The sequence below is a fragment of the Stomoxys calcitrans genome, chromosome 4 (assembly GCF_963082655.1).
Source record: "Stomoxys calcitrans chromosome 4, idStoCalc2.1, whole genome shotgun sequence".
NCBI classification, from domain to species: domain Eukaryota; kingdom Metazoa; phylum Arthropoda; class Insecta; order Diptera; family Muscidae; genus Stomoxys; species Stomoxys calcitrans.
Genome location: NC_081555.1, coordinates 20765179 through 20783352, shown reverse-complemented (window position 1 = coordinate 20783352; position 18174 = coordinate 20765179). Strand labels below are relative to the sequence as shown.

Here is an 18174-nt window from a genome sequence, read left to right as displayed (position 1 = left end):
ATATAGATGAAGGGCATAATTTTATTCTAAAAACCAAACTTCTGGCAAACCAGCAAAAATTAAAGCTTCTAGAAACCGAACAAGGATAATTATATGGTATTTGGACCGTACTTGGCACAGCTGTTGGAAGTCACAACAGAACACCGCATGTAAAATTTTAACCAAATCGGCCAAAGATTGGGGCTTGTTAGGACTCAAAAAGTCAATTCGACAGATCGGTTTATATGGGACTGTACTTAGACTTTACTAAGTACAGTTGTTCAAAGTCATAACAGAAAACTACATGCAAAATTTCAACCAAATCGGACAACAGCTGCGGCTTCCTACGGCTCAAGAAGTCAAATCGGGAGATCGGTTCACATGGGAGCTTTATCAGATTCTTGACCGATTTGGACCGTACTTAGCACAGTTGTTGGGAGTCATAACAGAACACCATGAATAAAATTTCAGCCAAATGGGATGCAAATTGCGGATTCCAGGGGCTCAAGAAGTCAAATCGGGAGATCGGTTTATATGGGAGCTATATCAGGTTCTTGACCGATTTGGACCGTACTTAGCACAGTTGTTGGGAGTCATAACAGAACACCATGTATAAAATTTCAGCCAAATCTGACAAAAATCATGGTTTCCAGGGGCTGTCAAAAGTCAAATCGGGAGATCGAATTATATGGTTGCTATATCTGAATCAGAACCGATATGGCCCATTTGCAATTCCCAACGACCTACATCGATATTAGGCATCTGTGCAAAATTTTTTCGAGTTGAGTGTACAGTATTGAAGATTATTGCAAAAAAAATCGGATAAGTGCAACTCTCATGTTTTTTCTTCAAAAATTAAGCTCAAAATCGCGTAAATAATAATCGAAAAATGTAAAAAAATCGAGGTGAGTTTGAAATTGCTGTAACATCTTTAGTTTTGCAAACTTCAAAATTCTGAGGACACCGTTGGATTCGTGAAGAAAATCCCTTTCTGTAATGGTGCTGGACGAAGCAATGCTCTTTCCTATTTCCTTGTTTTCCCTTATGAAAATTTAAAATTTTTGATGCGAAAAAATTCGAGTTGAGTATACAGCATTGAAGATTATTGCACAATAATCGGATTAGTGCAACTCCCGTTGGATTTGTGGGGAAAATCTCCAGTTTCTAGTTTTTTATGAAAAAATCGCAAAATCCAAATCATTTTTGCGTAAAAATTCAAGGTCGTTTTCAAGGTCAAAAACGCTGTAACTCCTTCATTTTTTCGAATTTCGATCATTTTCCAGCATTCCGCAGTTCGAAATTCGAAGACGATTCGTACAATGAACAAAATTACGTCAAATTTCACATTTTATTTTTTCGCATTTTTTTTAGCAAAGGCTAACCCCTTATGAAAATTTTGCAATTTTTGATGCGAAAAAATTTTTCGAGTTGAGTATACAGTATTGAAGATTATTGCAAAAAATTCGGATTAGTGCAACTCCTGTGTGTTTTCTTCAAAAAACAAGCTCAAAATTGCAAAATTAATATCCGAAAAATGGTAAAAAAGTCGAGGAGAGTTTGAAATTGCTGTAAAGTCTTTAGTTTTGTGAATTTCAAAATTCTGGGGGCACCGTTGGATTTGTGAGGAAAATCTCTTTCCGTAGTGGTGCTAGAAGCAGCATTAATGTAAAGATTTCTATGAAAAAAAACGCAAAATCCAAATAATTTTTAGCATAAAAATTCAAGGTCGTTTTCAAGGTCAAAAACGCTGTAACTCCTTCATTTTTTCGAATTTCGATCATTTTCCAGCATTCCGCAGTTCGAAATTCGAAATTCGAAGACGATTCGTACAATGAACAAAATTACGTCAAATTTCACATTTTATTTTTTCGCATTTTTTTTAGCACAGGCTAAAAAAATTTGAAATTTTGCAATTTTTGATGCGAAAAAATTTTTCGAGTTGAGTATACAGTATTGAAGATTATTGCAAAAAATTCGGATTAGTGCAACTCCTGTGTGTTTTCTTCAAAAAACAAGCTCAAAATTGCAAAATTAATATCCGAAAAATGGTAAAAAAGTCGAGGTGAGTTTGAAATTGCTGTAAAGTCTTTAGTTTTGTGAATTTCAAAATTCTGAGGACACCGTTGGATTCGTGGGGAAAATCTCTTTCCGTAGTGGTGCTAGAAGCAGCAGTAATGTAAAGTTTTCTATGAAAAAAAAACGCAAAATCCAAATCATTTTTGCGTAAAAATTCAAGGTCAAAAACGCTGTAACTCCTTCATTTTTTCGAATTTCGATCATTTTCCAGCATTCCGCAGTTCGAAATTCGAAGACGATTCGTACAATGAACAAAATTACGTCAAATTTCACATTTTATTTTTTCGCATTTTTTTTAGCAAAGGCTAACCCCTTATGAAAATTTTGCAATTTTTGATGCGAAAAAATTTTTCGAGTTGAGTATACAGTATTGAAGATAATTGGAAAAAATTCGGATAAGTGCAACTCTCGTGTGTTTTCTTCGAAAAACAAGCTCAAAATTGCAAAATTAATATCCGAAAAATGGTAAAAAAGTCGAGGTGAGTTTGAAATTGCTGTAACGTCTTTAGTTTTGTGAATTTCAAAATTCTGAGGACACCGTTGAATTCGTGGGGAAAATCTCTTTCCGCAGTGGTGCTAGAAGCAGCAATAATGTAAAGTTTTCTATGAAAAAAATCGCAAAATCCAAATCTTTTTTGGCATAAAAATTCAAGGTCGTTTTCAAGGTCAAAAACGCTGTAACTCCTTCATTTTTTCGAATTTCGATCATTTTCCAGCATTCCGCAGTTCGAAATTCGAAGACGATTCGTACAATGAACAAAATTACGTCAAATTTCACATTTTATTTTTTCGCATTTTTTTTAGCAAAGGCTAACCCCTTATGAAAATTTTGCAATTTTTGATGCGAAAAAATTTTTCGAGTTGAGTATACAGTATTGAAGATAATTGGAAAAAATTCGGATAAGTGCAACTCTTGTGTGTTTTCTTCGAAAAACAAGCTCAAAATTGCAAAATTAATATCCGAAAAATGGTAAAAAAGTCGAGGTGAGTTTGAAATTGCTGTTACGTCTTTAGTTTTGTGAATTTCAAAATTCTGAGGACACCGTTGAATTCGTGGGGAAAATCTCTTTCCGCAGTGGTGCTAGAACCAACAATAATGTAAAGTTTTCTATGAAAAATCGCAAAATCCAAATCATTTTTGCGTAAAAATTCAAGGTCGTTTTCAAGGTCAAAAACGCTGTAACTCCTTCATTTTTTCGAATTTCGATCATTTTCCAGCATTCCGCAGTTCGAAATTCGAAGACGATTCGTACAATGAACAAAATTACGTCAAATTTCACATTTTATTTTTTCGCATTTTTTTTAGCAAAGGCTAACCCCTTATGAAAATTTTGCAATTTTTGATGCGAAAAAATTTTTCGAGTTGAGTATACAGTATTGAAGATAATAGCAAAAAATTCGGATTAGTGCAACTCCTGTGTGTTTTCTTCAAAAAACAAGCTCAAAATTGCAAAATTAATATCCGAAAAATGGTAAAAAAGTCGAGGTGAGTTTGAAATTGCTGTAAAGTCTTTAGTTTTGTGAATTTCAAAATTCTGAGGACACCGTTGGATTCGTGGGGAAAATCTCTTTCCGTAGTGGTGCTAGAAGCAGCAGTAATGTAAAGTTTTCTATGAAAAAAAAAAAACGCAAAATCCAAATCATTTTTGCGTAAAAATTCAAGGTCATTTTCAAGGTCAAAAACGCTGTAACTCCTTCATTTTTTCGAATTTCGATCATTTTCCAGCATTCCGCAGTTCGAAATTCGAAGACGATTCGTATAATGAACAAAATTACGTCAAATTTCACATTTTATTTTTTCGCATTTTTTTTAGCAAAGGCTAACCCCTTATGAAAATTTTGCAATTTTTGATGCGAAAAAATTTTTCGAGTTGAGTATACAGTATTGAAGATAATTGGAAAAAATTCGGATAAGTGCAACTCCTGTGTGTTTTCTTCAAAAAACAAGCTCAAAATTGCAAAATTAATATCCGAAAAATGGTAAAAAAGTCGAGGTGAGTTTGAAATTGCTGTAAAGTCTTTAGTTTTGTGAATTTCAAAATTCTGAGGACACCGTTGGATTCGTGGGGAAAATCTCTTTCCGTAGTGGTGCTAGAAGCAGCAATAATGTAAAGTTTTCTATGAAAAAAATCGCAAAATCCAAATCATTTTTGGCATAAAAATTCAAGGTCGTTTTCAAGGTCAAAAACGCTGTAACTCCTTCATTTTTTCGAATTTCGATCATTTTCCAGCATTCCGCAGTTCGAAATTCGAAGACGATTCGTATAATGAACAAAATTACGTCAAATTTCACATTTTATTTTTTCGCATTTTTTTTAGCAAAGGCTAACAGTTACAGGGCCACCCACGCTGTCCGCAGAATTTTAATTCATTATGACTATGGATTTTTGCAGCATTAGCAAAAATCCATGATCAACGAAATTGTCGCAAATGGATTTTGTATATACAAAATCCATTTACCCCAACCAGCCACAGAGAAACAGAGATCAATGCAAATATCATTTGACCACCCATAGCGAGCCATAATGAAAACATATACTATGAAGAATTCATCAGCTAATTGTAAACATTTATTTATTAAGCTAGCGTTAAGGAAAATTTGAAATAAAGATTCAGATAGACTTGAAACTTACACAAGAGAAGTTTGTATCTAAAACTGGCGCAGTCGGTAGGATCCTACAAGGTATCCACGACTCAACACCATCCAGGAAAAGGATGAAAACATAAATCCTCGAAAAGGATTTACTTTCGGAATCCAGGAAAAGGTTTTGTCCGGGCAACAGGAAAAACCATACGACGGATAAAGGAAGAAAAAGGATGAAAACATAAATCCTCGAAAAGGATTTACTTTCGGAATCCAGGAAAAGGTTTTGTCCGGGCAGCAGGAAAAACCATACGACGGATAAAGGAAGAAAGAGGGAGAAACATACCAGCTCTAATTTATGGTAACTAATAAGAAAATAATATTGAATATTAAGAAATTGTGAAAAAAAAAAATTGTGAAAAATTTACGCTAAAAAAAAATTGTTTCTGATAACTCTAATTTATGGTAACTAATAAGAAAATAATAGTGAATATTAAGAAATTGTGAAAAAAAAATTGTGAAAATTTTACGCTAAAAAAAAAATTGTTTCTGATAAAAAAAAAAATCAGCAAAGAAAAAAGTTTTAATTTAGACAAAAAAATTTAAATAATAGTAAAATGGCACTTAACGCAGTCACGGTTGACCCTATAAAGTATTTATCAAAATTACCGGTTTATAACGGTAGTTTTAGCGAACTCTACACCTTTATTGACTTAGTTGACAGAATTACGCAAATTTTAGAAACCTATGATGACTTGTCGAAGGGAATATTTTTAGACATAATTAAGTCAAAACTAAGTGGACCGGCTAAGGACATTTCCGAAATAAACAATCACCTTACAAGATGGACAGAGCTAAAAGAAACCCTTATTAACAACTTTGGCGATAGATTAACAGATGAACAGTTATATGATAAATTAAGATCAGTTAAATTTAAAACTAATGCAAAGAATTTTTATGACGAGATAATAACTTATCTCAGAAGACTTAACATGAAAACTCGATCATTACATCAAAACGAAGCGGGCTACAATGCTCTCATTGCAGCTAATAAAAGGGTAGCATTGGACGTATTTAAAAACAAATTAATTGAACCAATGCGTTCCATTATAATTTGTAGAAATCCAAATAATATCGAGAATGCGATGAAAATACTTTACGATACGAATTATGCTTTCTATAATCCTAATCCAATTCCAAATAAAAACGAAACAAATTCTACTCATGACAATAGAAATAAAAGCGTGAATCAAAATACGAACTTTAATAAAAATCAAAACTATAAATATCAAAATCAAAGACACAGACAAAATCAACATCAGAATCAAAATTATACCAGATATCAGGATCAATATCAAAATTATATTCCGAGACAGAATGATAGTAATAATCGAAACAACCCGTTTCAAAATAACACCGTTAGCAGTGATTCAACTAATCAGCCAATAAATGATAGTGATAGACCAACACCAATGGATATTGGAAATTTTTGTCAGACAGCTCCAATGAACTCACCTACATAGTAATTAACAAGTGCAAATTTTTGATTGATACAGGAGCCACAAACTCCTTAGTGAATCCAAATGTTTTTCATCAAAGTAAAATAGTACAATTAAAAGGACCAAAGGAAATGTTAGCTTTAAAAAATTCACATATAGTTACACATAAAGCCGTGGTGAAGGCTTTCAGGGAATTTAATTTGCCAAATCAAATGTTTGAATTTTATGTTTACAATTTTAATAATAATTTTGAAGGATTAATAGGCAACGACATTTTATTGAAAAATAAAGCGATTATAAATTACGAAGGGATGTATTTACTTCTAAATGGTTCAAAACTGCCATTACTTTCTGAGAAAATAACGACGAAAGTAAAGATAACTATTCCACCGGGAGAGCAAGATTGTAAAATATGTCTTCCTTTAGAAAATGGAGACGTATTAATTAATAATATTATGCAGGGTAATGGAATAATTCTCAATGAAGGTCTTTATAAATGTGAAAATGGAGAAGTGTGTGTAAAGATTAATAATAAATCAAATAAACCTATTGTTCTAGATACAGGAGTGATTTTGACGTATGAAGAAATTTCGGAAATTCATAATATTAATGATATTAGTGGAAAAATCAATAGCGAAATTATAGATGTTGATTCAGTTCTAAAGAAAATTAGAACCGAACACCTTAATTCTAAGGAGAGATTAGAATTGGAGAAACTAATTAGGGATTTTAAGGTTTTACTTTCTGATAATGGAAAATTGACTTTTACCCACGAAATTAAGCATACTATAGATACCACTGATGAAATACCAATAAGAAGTAAAATTTATCGGTACCCTTATATATACAAAGATGAAATCCAAAAACAGATTTTGGAAATGTTAAGTAATGGAATTATTGCACCGAGCAGTAGTCCATACAACAATCCTGTTTGGGTTGTACCAAAGAAATCAGATGCATCGGGCATGAAGAAATTTAGATTAGTCATTGACTATCGAAAATTAAATGATAAAACCATTGAGGATAATTATCCGATTCCAAATATAACAGATATATTAGACAAGTTAGGAAAATCGAATTATTTTTCTATTCTTGACCTCAAAAGCGGTTTTCACCAAATCGAAGTCCATGAAAAGGACAGACAAAAAACTGCATTTTCAGTAGATAACGGCCATTATGAATTTAATAGAATGCCATTCGGGTTGAAAAATGCACCGAGCACTTTTCAACGATTGGTAGATAATATTTTAAGGGAAAATGTTTCGAAAAGGGAGTGTATGGTTTATATGGATGATATTATTGTATTTTCCAATGGACTAGAAGAACATGTAAAAAATTTGAAATCAGTGCTTAACAAATTAAGAAATGCAAGGCTCAAAATTCAATTAGATAAATGTGAATTTTTCAGGAAAGAAGTCGAATTTTTGGGTCATACAGTAAATGAAGAAGGCGTGTCCCCGAACCAAGCTAAAATTGAAGTTATAAGAAAATTACAAATTCCTAGAACTGAAAAGGAAATAAAAAGATTCTTGGGAATGACGGGCTATTATAGAAGATTCATAAAAAATTATGCACACATTACTAAACCCATGACTAAATACTTGAAAAAGGACTCGATTTTAGATATAAAAGATATAAATTACATCGATGCATTTAACATTTTGAAAGAAAAGTTGGTTCATGCTCCAATATTAGTTTATCCCGACTTCAGTTTACCTTTTGAAATTACTACGGATGCGAGCAATGTTGCTATTGGAGGAGTTCTATCGCAGAACGATAAACCGATTGCATACGTATCTCGAACTTTGAATGAACACGAAATAAACTATTCCACCATTGAGAAAGAATGTCTTGGAATTGTATGGTGTTTAAAACAATTTAGGCCATATGTCTATGGCAGGAAAATTAAACTTTTTACTGACCACAAACCACTAATATGGTTAAATAACTTAAAAGAGCCAAATTCGAAATTAATGCGGTGGAGACTTCAAATAGGAGAGTATGATTATGAAATAAACTATAAAGAAGGACACCTAAATAAGGTGGCAGACTGTCTTAGTAGAATTGAAATTAATAATACCATATCATCAAATCAAAATTTTAACAATAATGAAAATCTAAATTCAATTAAGGAATTGCAAAAACCAATAAATATTTATGACAATCAAGTTATATTTCAAAAAATAATATCAGGCGCTGTATCAATTAGAAACTCAGTCATACATAACCACAAAAGAAAAGTAATAAAGGCAAAGGAATTTGACGATGATTTCCTGAAAACAATTATAGAAAATCATTTTGATCACGAAAAAACAAACGCACTATTTGTAGATGATGACATATTTAATAAATTAAAATCAATCTTATTTAAAGATTATAGTAATCTAAAAATTGTCAGATGTCTCAAGAAATTAATTGATATCCTCGACGAGGAGTATTTAGAAGAGATAATCTCTAATGAACATTTGAAAAATAACCATAGAGGATGCAATGAAAACTACAAAGAAATTAAAGATAAATATTATTACCCATATTTGTATAAGAAAGTATCGGAATTTATAAACAATTGTGAAGTTTGTATGCTGTCAAAATACGAAAGGAATCCAGATCTAGTTCCTTATAAAATATCTGAAACCCCTAGAAGACCACATGAAATTATCCATATGGATGTATTTTATTCCATAAATAAAAGTATATTTGTTACCATGATAGACAAATTTAGTAAAGTAGCACTTATAACTCGTGTTGCCAATAGATCAGACCCCGAATTTAGGAAATGCATCTTAAGATATTTAAGCTCTTATGGAAATATTGAAAAAATTGTAACAGATAACGAACTCGGAATGAAATCACATGGAATGATGGAGTTCTTAAAAGAAAAGAATATTGAAATTAACTTTACATCAAGTTTAAATCATAATAGCAATAGCGATATTGAAAGGCTACATAATACTATCAATGAACATTTAAGAATTCTCAAGCAAAGCAAAATTGACATTTCTATAGAAGAACAGATGATTCAAATAAATGGTTTCTACAACCATACTATACATAGTACAACAAATATAAAACCAATTGATTTTATTCAAGGGAAGATTAATGAATCTCAATACCCGGATATATATGATAGGATGCTAAAGAAAAAGGAACAAGTAATTAATAAACTGAATGAATCAAGGATAGGAGAAAAAATTCTAGAAGACGGCATCAATTATATCAAAGAGACTAGAGGAGGCAAAAATTATCAGAAATTCAGGAAAATAGAAGGAAGGAAAATTGACGACTCTCATTTAAAAGACCAAAATTCAAAACAAATTTATTATAAAACACATGTTAAAAAGAAAAAGAAATTCCAAAACGCACAGAACGTAAGATTCCCAGTGCAACAAACCACTAGAAGGGGTAATGCTGTTAAACGAAATAATTAGTAGCAACAATACAGGAGCATAAAATCGAATTTTAAAGATTACTGCATTAATTTTATACATATATATATATATATATATATCTAAATAACAAATAATTATTATAATTGTCTAAATTGGTCTTCCTTGATCTTATATTCTATTAGATCACAATGACAACTTTGTTGGTACTAATAATTTTGATATATGGAATTCATGCGGAGAATATCGAAATAATCGATTTGGACAACAACAATGGTTATTTACCAATCAAAGTGGATGAAGTGCGGCTTATTGAGTATAATATGAAAGTATTACACATAATTAATATAACAGAACTAGAAGTTGCTAGAAACCAAATAGAAGTTAATATTAAGATGTTAAATGAAACGCTACCAAGTGACACAAAAAATGACTATATACATAGGACGTTGCTTAGGAATTTTAGGGAACTGGATACAAAACTTAAAGCTTTAACACCAAAAATAAGAAATAAAAGAGGATTAATTGACTTATTAGGGAAAACATTAAAAGTTATTGCAGGAACCATGGACAGTGAGGATGAAAAAGCAATCTATAATGCATTACATAATTTAGATACAGAAAATACCGAACTTATTAATGAAAATAACAAACAAATTAAAATAAACAAGGAATTACAGGAACAGATAGAAATTCTAAACAAAAATATTTTGAATATTGAAAGATATATTTCCAGCCAAATAAAAAGTCTTGTATTAAATACTCAGATTAGGGAACATTATTACTATTTGAAAGTATGTTTTCAAATACACAATGACATTAATTCTTTACTTCATTTTATCGACACAATAGAGGACGTTATTTTGACCAGCCGATTAGGTATCCTCACAAGAAATATTTTGACAGACCAAGAAACAAAACTGATAGAATCTGACGAAGAATTTAAAAATATTGATTTAGTGTCATTACTATATAAGCATAATATTATTATATTTACTCTATTAATTCCTAAATACGGAAAAGAAAAATATGAAAAATATCGTCTTTTTGAAATTTTGGATGATAAAAATGAAACAATTAGTTTTAAGCACAAAGAAATATTGTTCAAAGACGGTATTGTTTACGAATTTAATGAGAAATCGGAAAAAGCAAGCAATCTTGTAAAATTAAATGATGAATGTATTATCGATATTTTTACAAAATCCATAATAAAAAATTGCATTAGAATTAAGAAAAAAGCAGAAGAAACAATAAAAATTATAACGCCAGGCTCTATTGTAATACAGAAATTTCATAAAACCAAAATGAAAACTACTTGTGGTCATAATATTTTTGTAGAAGGAACAAAATGGATTAAATACAAAAATTGTACTTTATATCTTAAAAATCAATCTTTTACAAATGTCGAAAACACTATTAAACACCATTATTTAAACCCTGAGTTTATTAAAGCTATACCATTTACAAATACAACCAAAGAAGAACTTACTATGGAAATATTGGACACAAAAAATGTCCAAAATAGAAACAAAATTGAAAAACATCAAAAAGTGTCAAATTACCATTATACATGTCTGTATTTGTTAATATCAATTATAATTATACTTATTTCATATCAAAGTGTAAAAAGATTTAAGTTAAATCTATCATCGACTCCGAGGACGGAGCCCGAAACAAGCGTTGGGGGAGTTACAGGGCCACCCACGCTGTCCGCAGAATTTTAATTCATTATGACTATGGATTTTTGCAGCATTAGCAAAAATCCATGATCAACGAAATTGTCGCAAATGGATTTTGTATATACAAAATCCATTTACCCCAACCAGCCACAGAGAAACAGAGATCAATGCAAATATCATTTGACCACCCATAGCGAGCCATAATGAAAACATATACTATGAAGAATTCATCAGCTAATTGTAAACATTTATTTATTAAGCTAGCGTTAAGGAAAATTTGAAATAAAGATTCAGATAGACTTGAAACTTACACAAGAGAAGTTTGTATCTAAAACTGCTAACCCCTTATGAAAATTTTGCAATTTTTGATGCGAAAAAATTTTTCGAGTTGAGTATACAGTATTGAAGATAATTGGAAAAAATTCGGATAAGTGCAACTCCTGTGTGTTTTCTTCAAAAAACAAGCTCAAAATTGCAAAATTAATATCCGAAAAATGGTAAAAAAGTCGAGGTGAGTTTGAAATTGCTGTAAAGTCTTTAGTTTTGTGAATTTCAAAATTCTGAGGACACCGTTGGATTCGTGGGGAAAATCTCTTTCCGTAGTGGTGCTAGAAGCAGCAATAATGTAAAGTTTTCTATGAAAAAAATCGCAAAATCCAAATCATTTTTGGCATAAAAATTCAAGGTCGTTTTCAAGGTCAAAAACGCTGTAACTCCTTCATTTTTTCGAATTTCGATCATTTTCCAGCATTCCGCAGTTCGAAATTCGAAGACGATTCGTACAATGAACAAAATTACGTCAAATTTCACATTTTATTTTTTCGCATTTTTTTTAGCAAAGGCTAACCCCTTATGAAAATTTTGCAATTTTTGATGCGAAAAATTTTTCGAGTTGAGTATACAGTATTGAAGATTATTGCAAAAAATTCGGATTAGTGCAACTCCTGTGTGTTTTCTTCAAAAAACAAGCTCAAAATTGCAAAATTAATATCCGAAAAATGGTAAAAAAGTCGAGGTGAGTTTGAAATTGCTGTAAAGTCTTTAGTTTTGTGAATTTCAAAATTCTGAGGACACCGTTGGATTCGTGGGGAAAATCTCTTTCCGTAGTGGTGCTAGAAGCAGCAATAATGTAAAGTTTTCTATGAAAAAAATCGCAAAATCCAAATCATTTTTGGCATAAAAATTCAAGGTCGTTTTCAAGGTCAAAAACGCTGTAACTCCTTCATTTTTTCGAATTTCGATCATTTTCCAGCATTCCGCAGTTCGAAATTCGAAGACGATTCGTACAATGAACAAAATTACGTCAAATTTCGCATTTTATTTTTTCGCATTTTTTTTAGCAAAGGCTAACCCCTTATGAAAATTTTGCAATTTTTGATGCGAAAAAATTTTTCGAGTTGAGTATACAGTATTGAAGATAATTGGAAAAAATTCGGATAAGTGCAACTCTTGTGTGTTTTCTTCGAAAAACAAGCTCAAAATTGCAAAATTAATATCCGAAAAATGGTAAAAAAGTCGAGGTGAGTTTGAAATTGCTGTAACGTCTTTAGTTTTGTGAATTTCAAAATTCTGAGGACACCGTTGAATTCGTGGGGAAAATCTCTTTCCGTAGTGGTGCTAGAACCAACAATAATGTAAAGTTTTCTATGAAAAATCGCAAAATCCAAATCATTTTTGCGTAAAAATTCAAGGTCGTTTTCAAGGTCAAAAACGCTGTAACTCCTTCATTTTTTCGAATTTCGATCATTTTCCAGCATTCCGCAGTTCGAAATTCGAAATTCGAAGACGATTCGTACAATGAACAAAATTACGTCAAATTTCACATTTTATTTTTTCGCATTTTTTTTAGCAAAGGCTAACCCCTTATGAAAATTTTGCAATTTTTGATGCGAAAAAATTTTTCGAGTTGAGTATACAGTATTGAAGATAATAGCAAAAAATTCGGATTAGTGCAACTCCTGTGTGTTTTCTTCAAAAAACAAGCTTAAAATTGCAAAATTAATATCCGAAAAATGGTAAAAAAGTCGAGGTGAGTTTGAAATTGCTGTAAAGTCTTTAGTTTTGTGAATTTCAAAATTCTGAGGACACCGTTGGATTCGTGGGGAAAATCTCTTTCCGTAGTGGTGCTAGAAGCAGCAATAATGTAAAGTTTTCTATGAAAAAAATCGCAAAATCCAAATCATTTTTGGCTTAAAAATTCAAGGTCATTTTCAAGGTCAAAAACGCTGTAACTCCTTCATTTTTTCGAATTTCGATCATTTTCCAGCATTCCGCAGTTCGAAATTCGAAGACGATTCGTACAATGAACAAAATTACGTAAAATTTCACATTTTATTTTTTCGCATTTTTTTTAGCAAAGGCTAACCCCTTATGAAAATTTTGCAATTTTTGATGCGAAAAATTTTTCGAGTTGAGTATACAGTATTGAAGATTATTGCAAAAAATTCGGATTAGTGCAACTCCTGTGTGTTTTCTTCAAAAAACAAGCTCAAAATTGCAAAATTAATATCCGAAAAATGGTAAAAAAGTCGAGGTGAGTTTGAAATTGCTGTAAAGTCTTTAGTTTTGTGAATTTCAAAATTCTGAGGACACCGTTGGATTCGTGGGGAAAATCTCTTTCCGTAGTGGTGCTAGAAGCAGCAATAATGTAAAGTTTTCTATGAAAAAAATCGCAAAATCCAAATCATTTTTGGCATAAAAATTCAAGGTCGTTTTCAAGGTCAAAAACGCTGTAACTCCTTCATTTTTTCGAATTTCGATCATTTTCCAGCATTCCGCAGTTCGAAATTCGAAATTCGAAGACGATTCGTACAATGAACAAAATTACGTCAAATTTCACATTTTATTTTTTCGCATTTTTTTAGCAAAGGCTAACCCTTATGAAAATTTTGCAATTATTGATGCGAAAAAATTTTTCGAGTTGAGTATACAGTATTGAAGATAATAGCAAAAAATTCGGATTAGTGCAACTCCTGTGTGTTTTCTTCTAAAAACAAGCTCAAAATCGCATAATTAACATTGGAAAATTGGTAAAAAAAAGTCCCTTTCTTTAATGGTGCTAGACAAAGCAATACTCTTTCCTATTTCCTTAAAAACTTTAGAGTATTGCTTCAAAACCGCATAATTAATATCCAAACGATCAAATATGTTGAAACTGTAATAACTACGGTTCACAAATGACAACATTATTGCAAATTAACCAACATTTGATAATGTGGTACACGTCGAGAAAAGCGTTGTGGAAAATTTTTCCAAGATTGGTCAAAAAATGTTTTTGCAGTGGCTCTAGAAGTGAAAACCTATATATATGACAGCTATATCTACATCTGAACCGATTTCTACGAAATTCATCTATAATGTCGAGAGTCAAGAGAAAATCCTTCCTACCATATTTCGAAAGAATAGATTAATAAATGACCATTTGATTGTAATATTACTGCAAATCGGACGAGAGTGTATATATGAGAGCTATGTCTAAATCTGAGCCGATTTCGAGCAAACTTTATTGACATTGTGGCGTCGTCGAATAAAGCGTTGTACAACATTTTGGGAAGCTTGGTCAATAAATGCGCTTGTAGTGGCTCTAGGAGTGAAAATCGGGTGATATATATATATATATATATATATATATATATATATATATATGTATATATATATATATATATATGTATATATATATATATATATGTATATATATATATATATATATGTATATATATATATATATATCTTCAAGAAGGATATCGAGAGGCCTTACACAACTCACTGTCCCAAATTTCAGCAAAATCGGACAATAAATGAGCCTTTTATGGGCCCAAAACCTTAAATCGAGAGATCGGTCTATATGGCAGCTATATCCAAGTCTGGACCGATCTTCGTCATATTGCAGAAGTATGTTGAAGGGCTTAACCTAACTCACTGTCCCAAATTTCGGCGACATCGGACAATAAACGCGCCTTTTATGGGCTCAAAACCTTAAATCGAGAGATCGGTCCATGTGGCAGCTATATCCAAATCTGAACCGATCTGTGTCATATTGCAGAAGTATGTTGAAGGGCTTAACCTAACTCACTGTCTCAAATTTCGGCGAAATCGGACAATAAATGCGCCTTTTATGGGTCCAAAACTTTAAATCGAGAGATCGGTCTTTATAGCAGCTATATCCAAATCAAAACCGATCTGATCCAAATTGAAGAAGGATATCGAAGGGCCTAATACAACTCACTGTCCTAAATTTCAGCAAAATCGGATAACAAATGTGGCTTTTATGGGCCCAACACCCTAAATCGGGAGACCGGTCTATATGGCAGCTATATCCAAATCAAAACCGATCTGATCCAAATTGAAGAAGGATATCGAAAGGCCTAATACAACTCACTGTCCCAAATTTCAGCAAAATCGGTTAATAAAAGTGGCTTTTAGGGGCCTAAACCCTAAATCGGGAGATCGGTCTATATGGCAGCTATATCCAAATCTGAACCGATCTGATCTAAATTGAAGAAGGATATCGAAGGGCCTAACGCAACTCACTGTCCCAAATTTAAGCAACATCGGATAATAAATGTGGCTTTTATGGGCCCAAGACCCTTAATCGGTGGATCGGTCTATATGGCAGCTATATCCAAATCCGGACCGATCTGAACCAAATTGTAGAAAGTTGTCGAAGATTCTAACATAACTCACTGTCCCGAATTTCAGCAAAATCGGATAACAAATGTGGCCTTTATGGGCCCAAGACCCTAAATCGGCGGATCGGTCTATATGGGGGCTATATCAAGATATAGTCCGATATAGCCCATCTTCGAACTTAACCTGCTTATGGACAAAAAAAGAATCTCTGTAAAGTTTCAGCTCAATATCTCTATTTTTAAAGACTGTAGCTTGATTTCAACAGACAGACGGACGGACATGGCTAGACCTTCTAGATTTTTACTCTGATCAAGAATATATATACAATACTTTATAGGGTCGGAAATGAATATTTCGATGTGTTGCAAACGGAAAGAAAAAATTAATATACCCCAATCCTTCGGTAGTGGATATAAAAAAGAAGTATGATGATAAAGGGAGCAACTAGCATCCATACTAAATTTGGTCGGGTCGAATCATATATACACTCCACTATGGATCACATTTGTCAAGTTCATCGCACTTTAAAGGCGGAAACTAAAAAAGGATGATAGCCAAACAAAAAATCCCTTGGATTTTTTTTTTATTTAGAAAAATTTGCTTTCTGTAGTTGCTCAAGGAGTCGTAACGAGAGATAGCTTTACATAGGAGCTCTATCAGGCTATGCTACATCTAAACCATTTTAGTTCGCTTGTACATTTCCGATTCCTAAAATGTTGTTCACATTTCGTTTTCCAATTTTTGAAAAAGTGAAGGTAAGTTATGGTCTATGTAGAGAATATTATGTACCCATTGAATATTCTTGCAGCATAGAGATCAAGCCATGTTGCCTCAACACATCAGCGGCTTGATCCACTCCTGGCTTTGGCTGACCCTTTGCAAAGGGAACACCCAAAATGCCAAGTTTATTGCGTAGACCTTTTGTAGATGGCGATGATACATTCTTGGTTGATGAATGGGAAGAAAACAAACGTATTGCACTTTTAAACATAGTTAAGCATAAACACTGATAGGCACTTTGTTTTAAACACTTTCACTTTTTTTTATTAAATAAAATTTTAATATTTTTTTTTTTGTTTCTTATGACAACTATAATGAGGAGTAAACTATTCTTGCTTAAAGTCTTCGAGTTTGCATTGCTGACTGACAGCCGGGCATATTTTTGTCGCAAGAAGAGCCAACATGCATGCTGGTCTTCTTTTCCTTTTAGTCTGCTGATAATGTCTCTCCTTGGTTTAAAGCGATAACCTTTGGGGTAGGGAAAACAAAGTCAAAACATTGATTGAAAATAGTCTGTGATGTGGTCTTGTGGCAGAGGAAAGAGAGCTAAACTATCCCTATTATCTTTATTGGATTTTAGTGTGAAACAAAATAATAATAAAAACATAGAAAATGTAATGACGTTCTTTCAGTTTCTAATCCAACGCAACGTCATTTAGTTCTGATGGAATAGTGAAGTGGATTTTGTAATAGGCAGCAGCATCATACGTCAATGAATAACGACAAACATTTTTTCCATGAATCATTTTTAGTAAAACAAAAAAAAAATAATTGGTAAATAATTAAGAAAATTTTCTTAAACAAAACAAGTTTTTCATTTATAGGATTGCGTATTGTTTGACCGGACGCTAGTGAGAGCGGTTGACGCCAGTTGGCCCCGTTTAAAGTGCAATACATTTGAATTGAAAACTTAAATTAAAATGATTGAATTACTATTGTGAATTAACTGTCCGTTTCAATGCAAAGATTAACATAGGAATTTATGAATTGTCATCTATTTATAAAACAAAGACTGTATCGTAAAACAAGTAGTAGCGGCTCAAGAAGTCAGATCGGTCGGGCCGAATCTTATATACCCTCCACCATGGATCGCATTTGTCGAGCTCTTGCCATTACTTTTGTGAATTACTAAATATTTACTCTTTTTAGGCAACAAAGGATAAAAGAAAAGAATTTCTATGTTATTGGAACAATATCAAGTTATGGTTCATTTCGGATCATAATTGAACTGAATATTGAAGACCATAGTAGAAGTCATTGTGTAAAATTTCAGCCAAATCTAGTAAGAATTGCGCACTTTAGGGGCTGAAGAAGTCAAATAGGGAGATCGATTTATAGGGGAGCTGTATTAGGTTATAAACCAGTTCATGCCATGTTCGGCACGTATGTTAAAGGTCATGAGAGAAGCCGTTGTACAAAATTTCATCCAAATCGGATAATAATTGCGTCCTCTAGACGCTCAAGAAGTCAAGACCCCAGATCGGTTTATATGGCAGCTATATCAGGTTATGAACCGATTTGAACTATTCTTAGCATAGTTGTTGGGAGTCATAATAAAACAC

The 18174-nt window shown here is 32.3% G+C and overlaps 1 protein-coding gene across 1 annotated transcript in view; it reads right to left on the bottom strand.

The window, feature by feature from the left end:
• Positions 1-16966, bottom strand: part of LOC106085008 (arginase-1) — a 71149-nt gene extending 54183 nt beyond the window's left edge. The window contains exon 1 of the mRNA XM_059368177.1: positions 16622-16966. Within this exon, the coding sequence (XP_059224160.1) occupies positions 16622-16823 (202 nt within the window). The 5' untranslated portion in view covers positions 16824-16966. The remainder of the gene's footprint in view (positions 1-16621) is intronic.
• Between the last annotated feature and the right edge of the window lie 1208 nt (positions 16967-18174).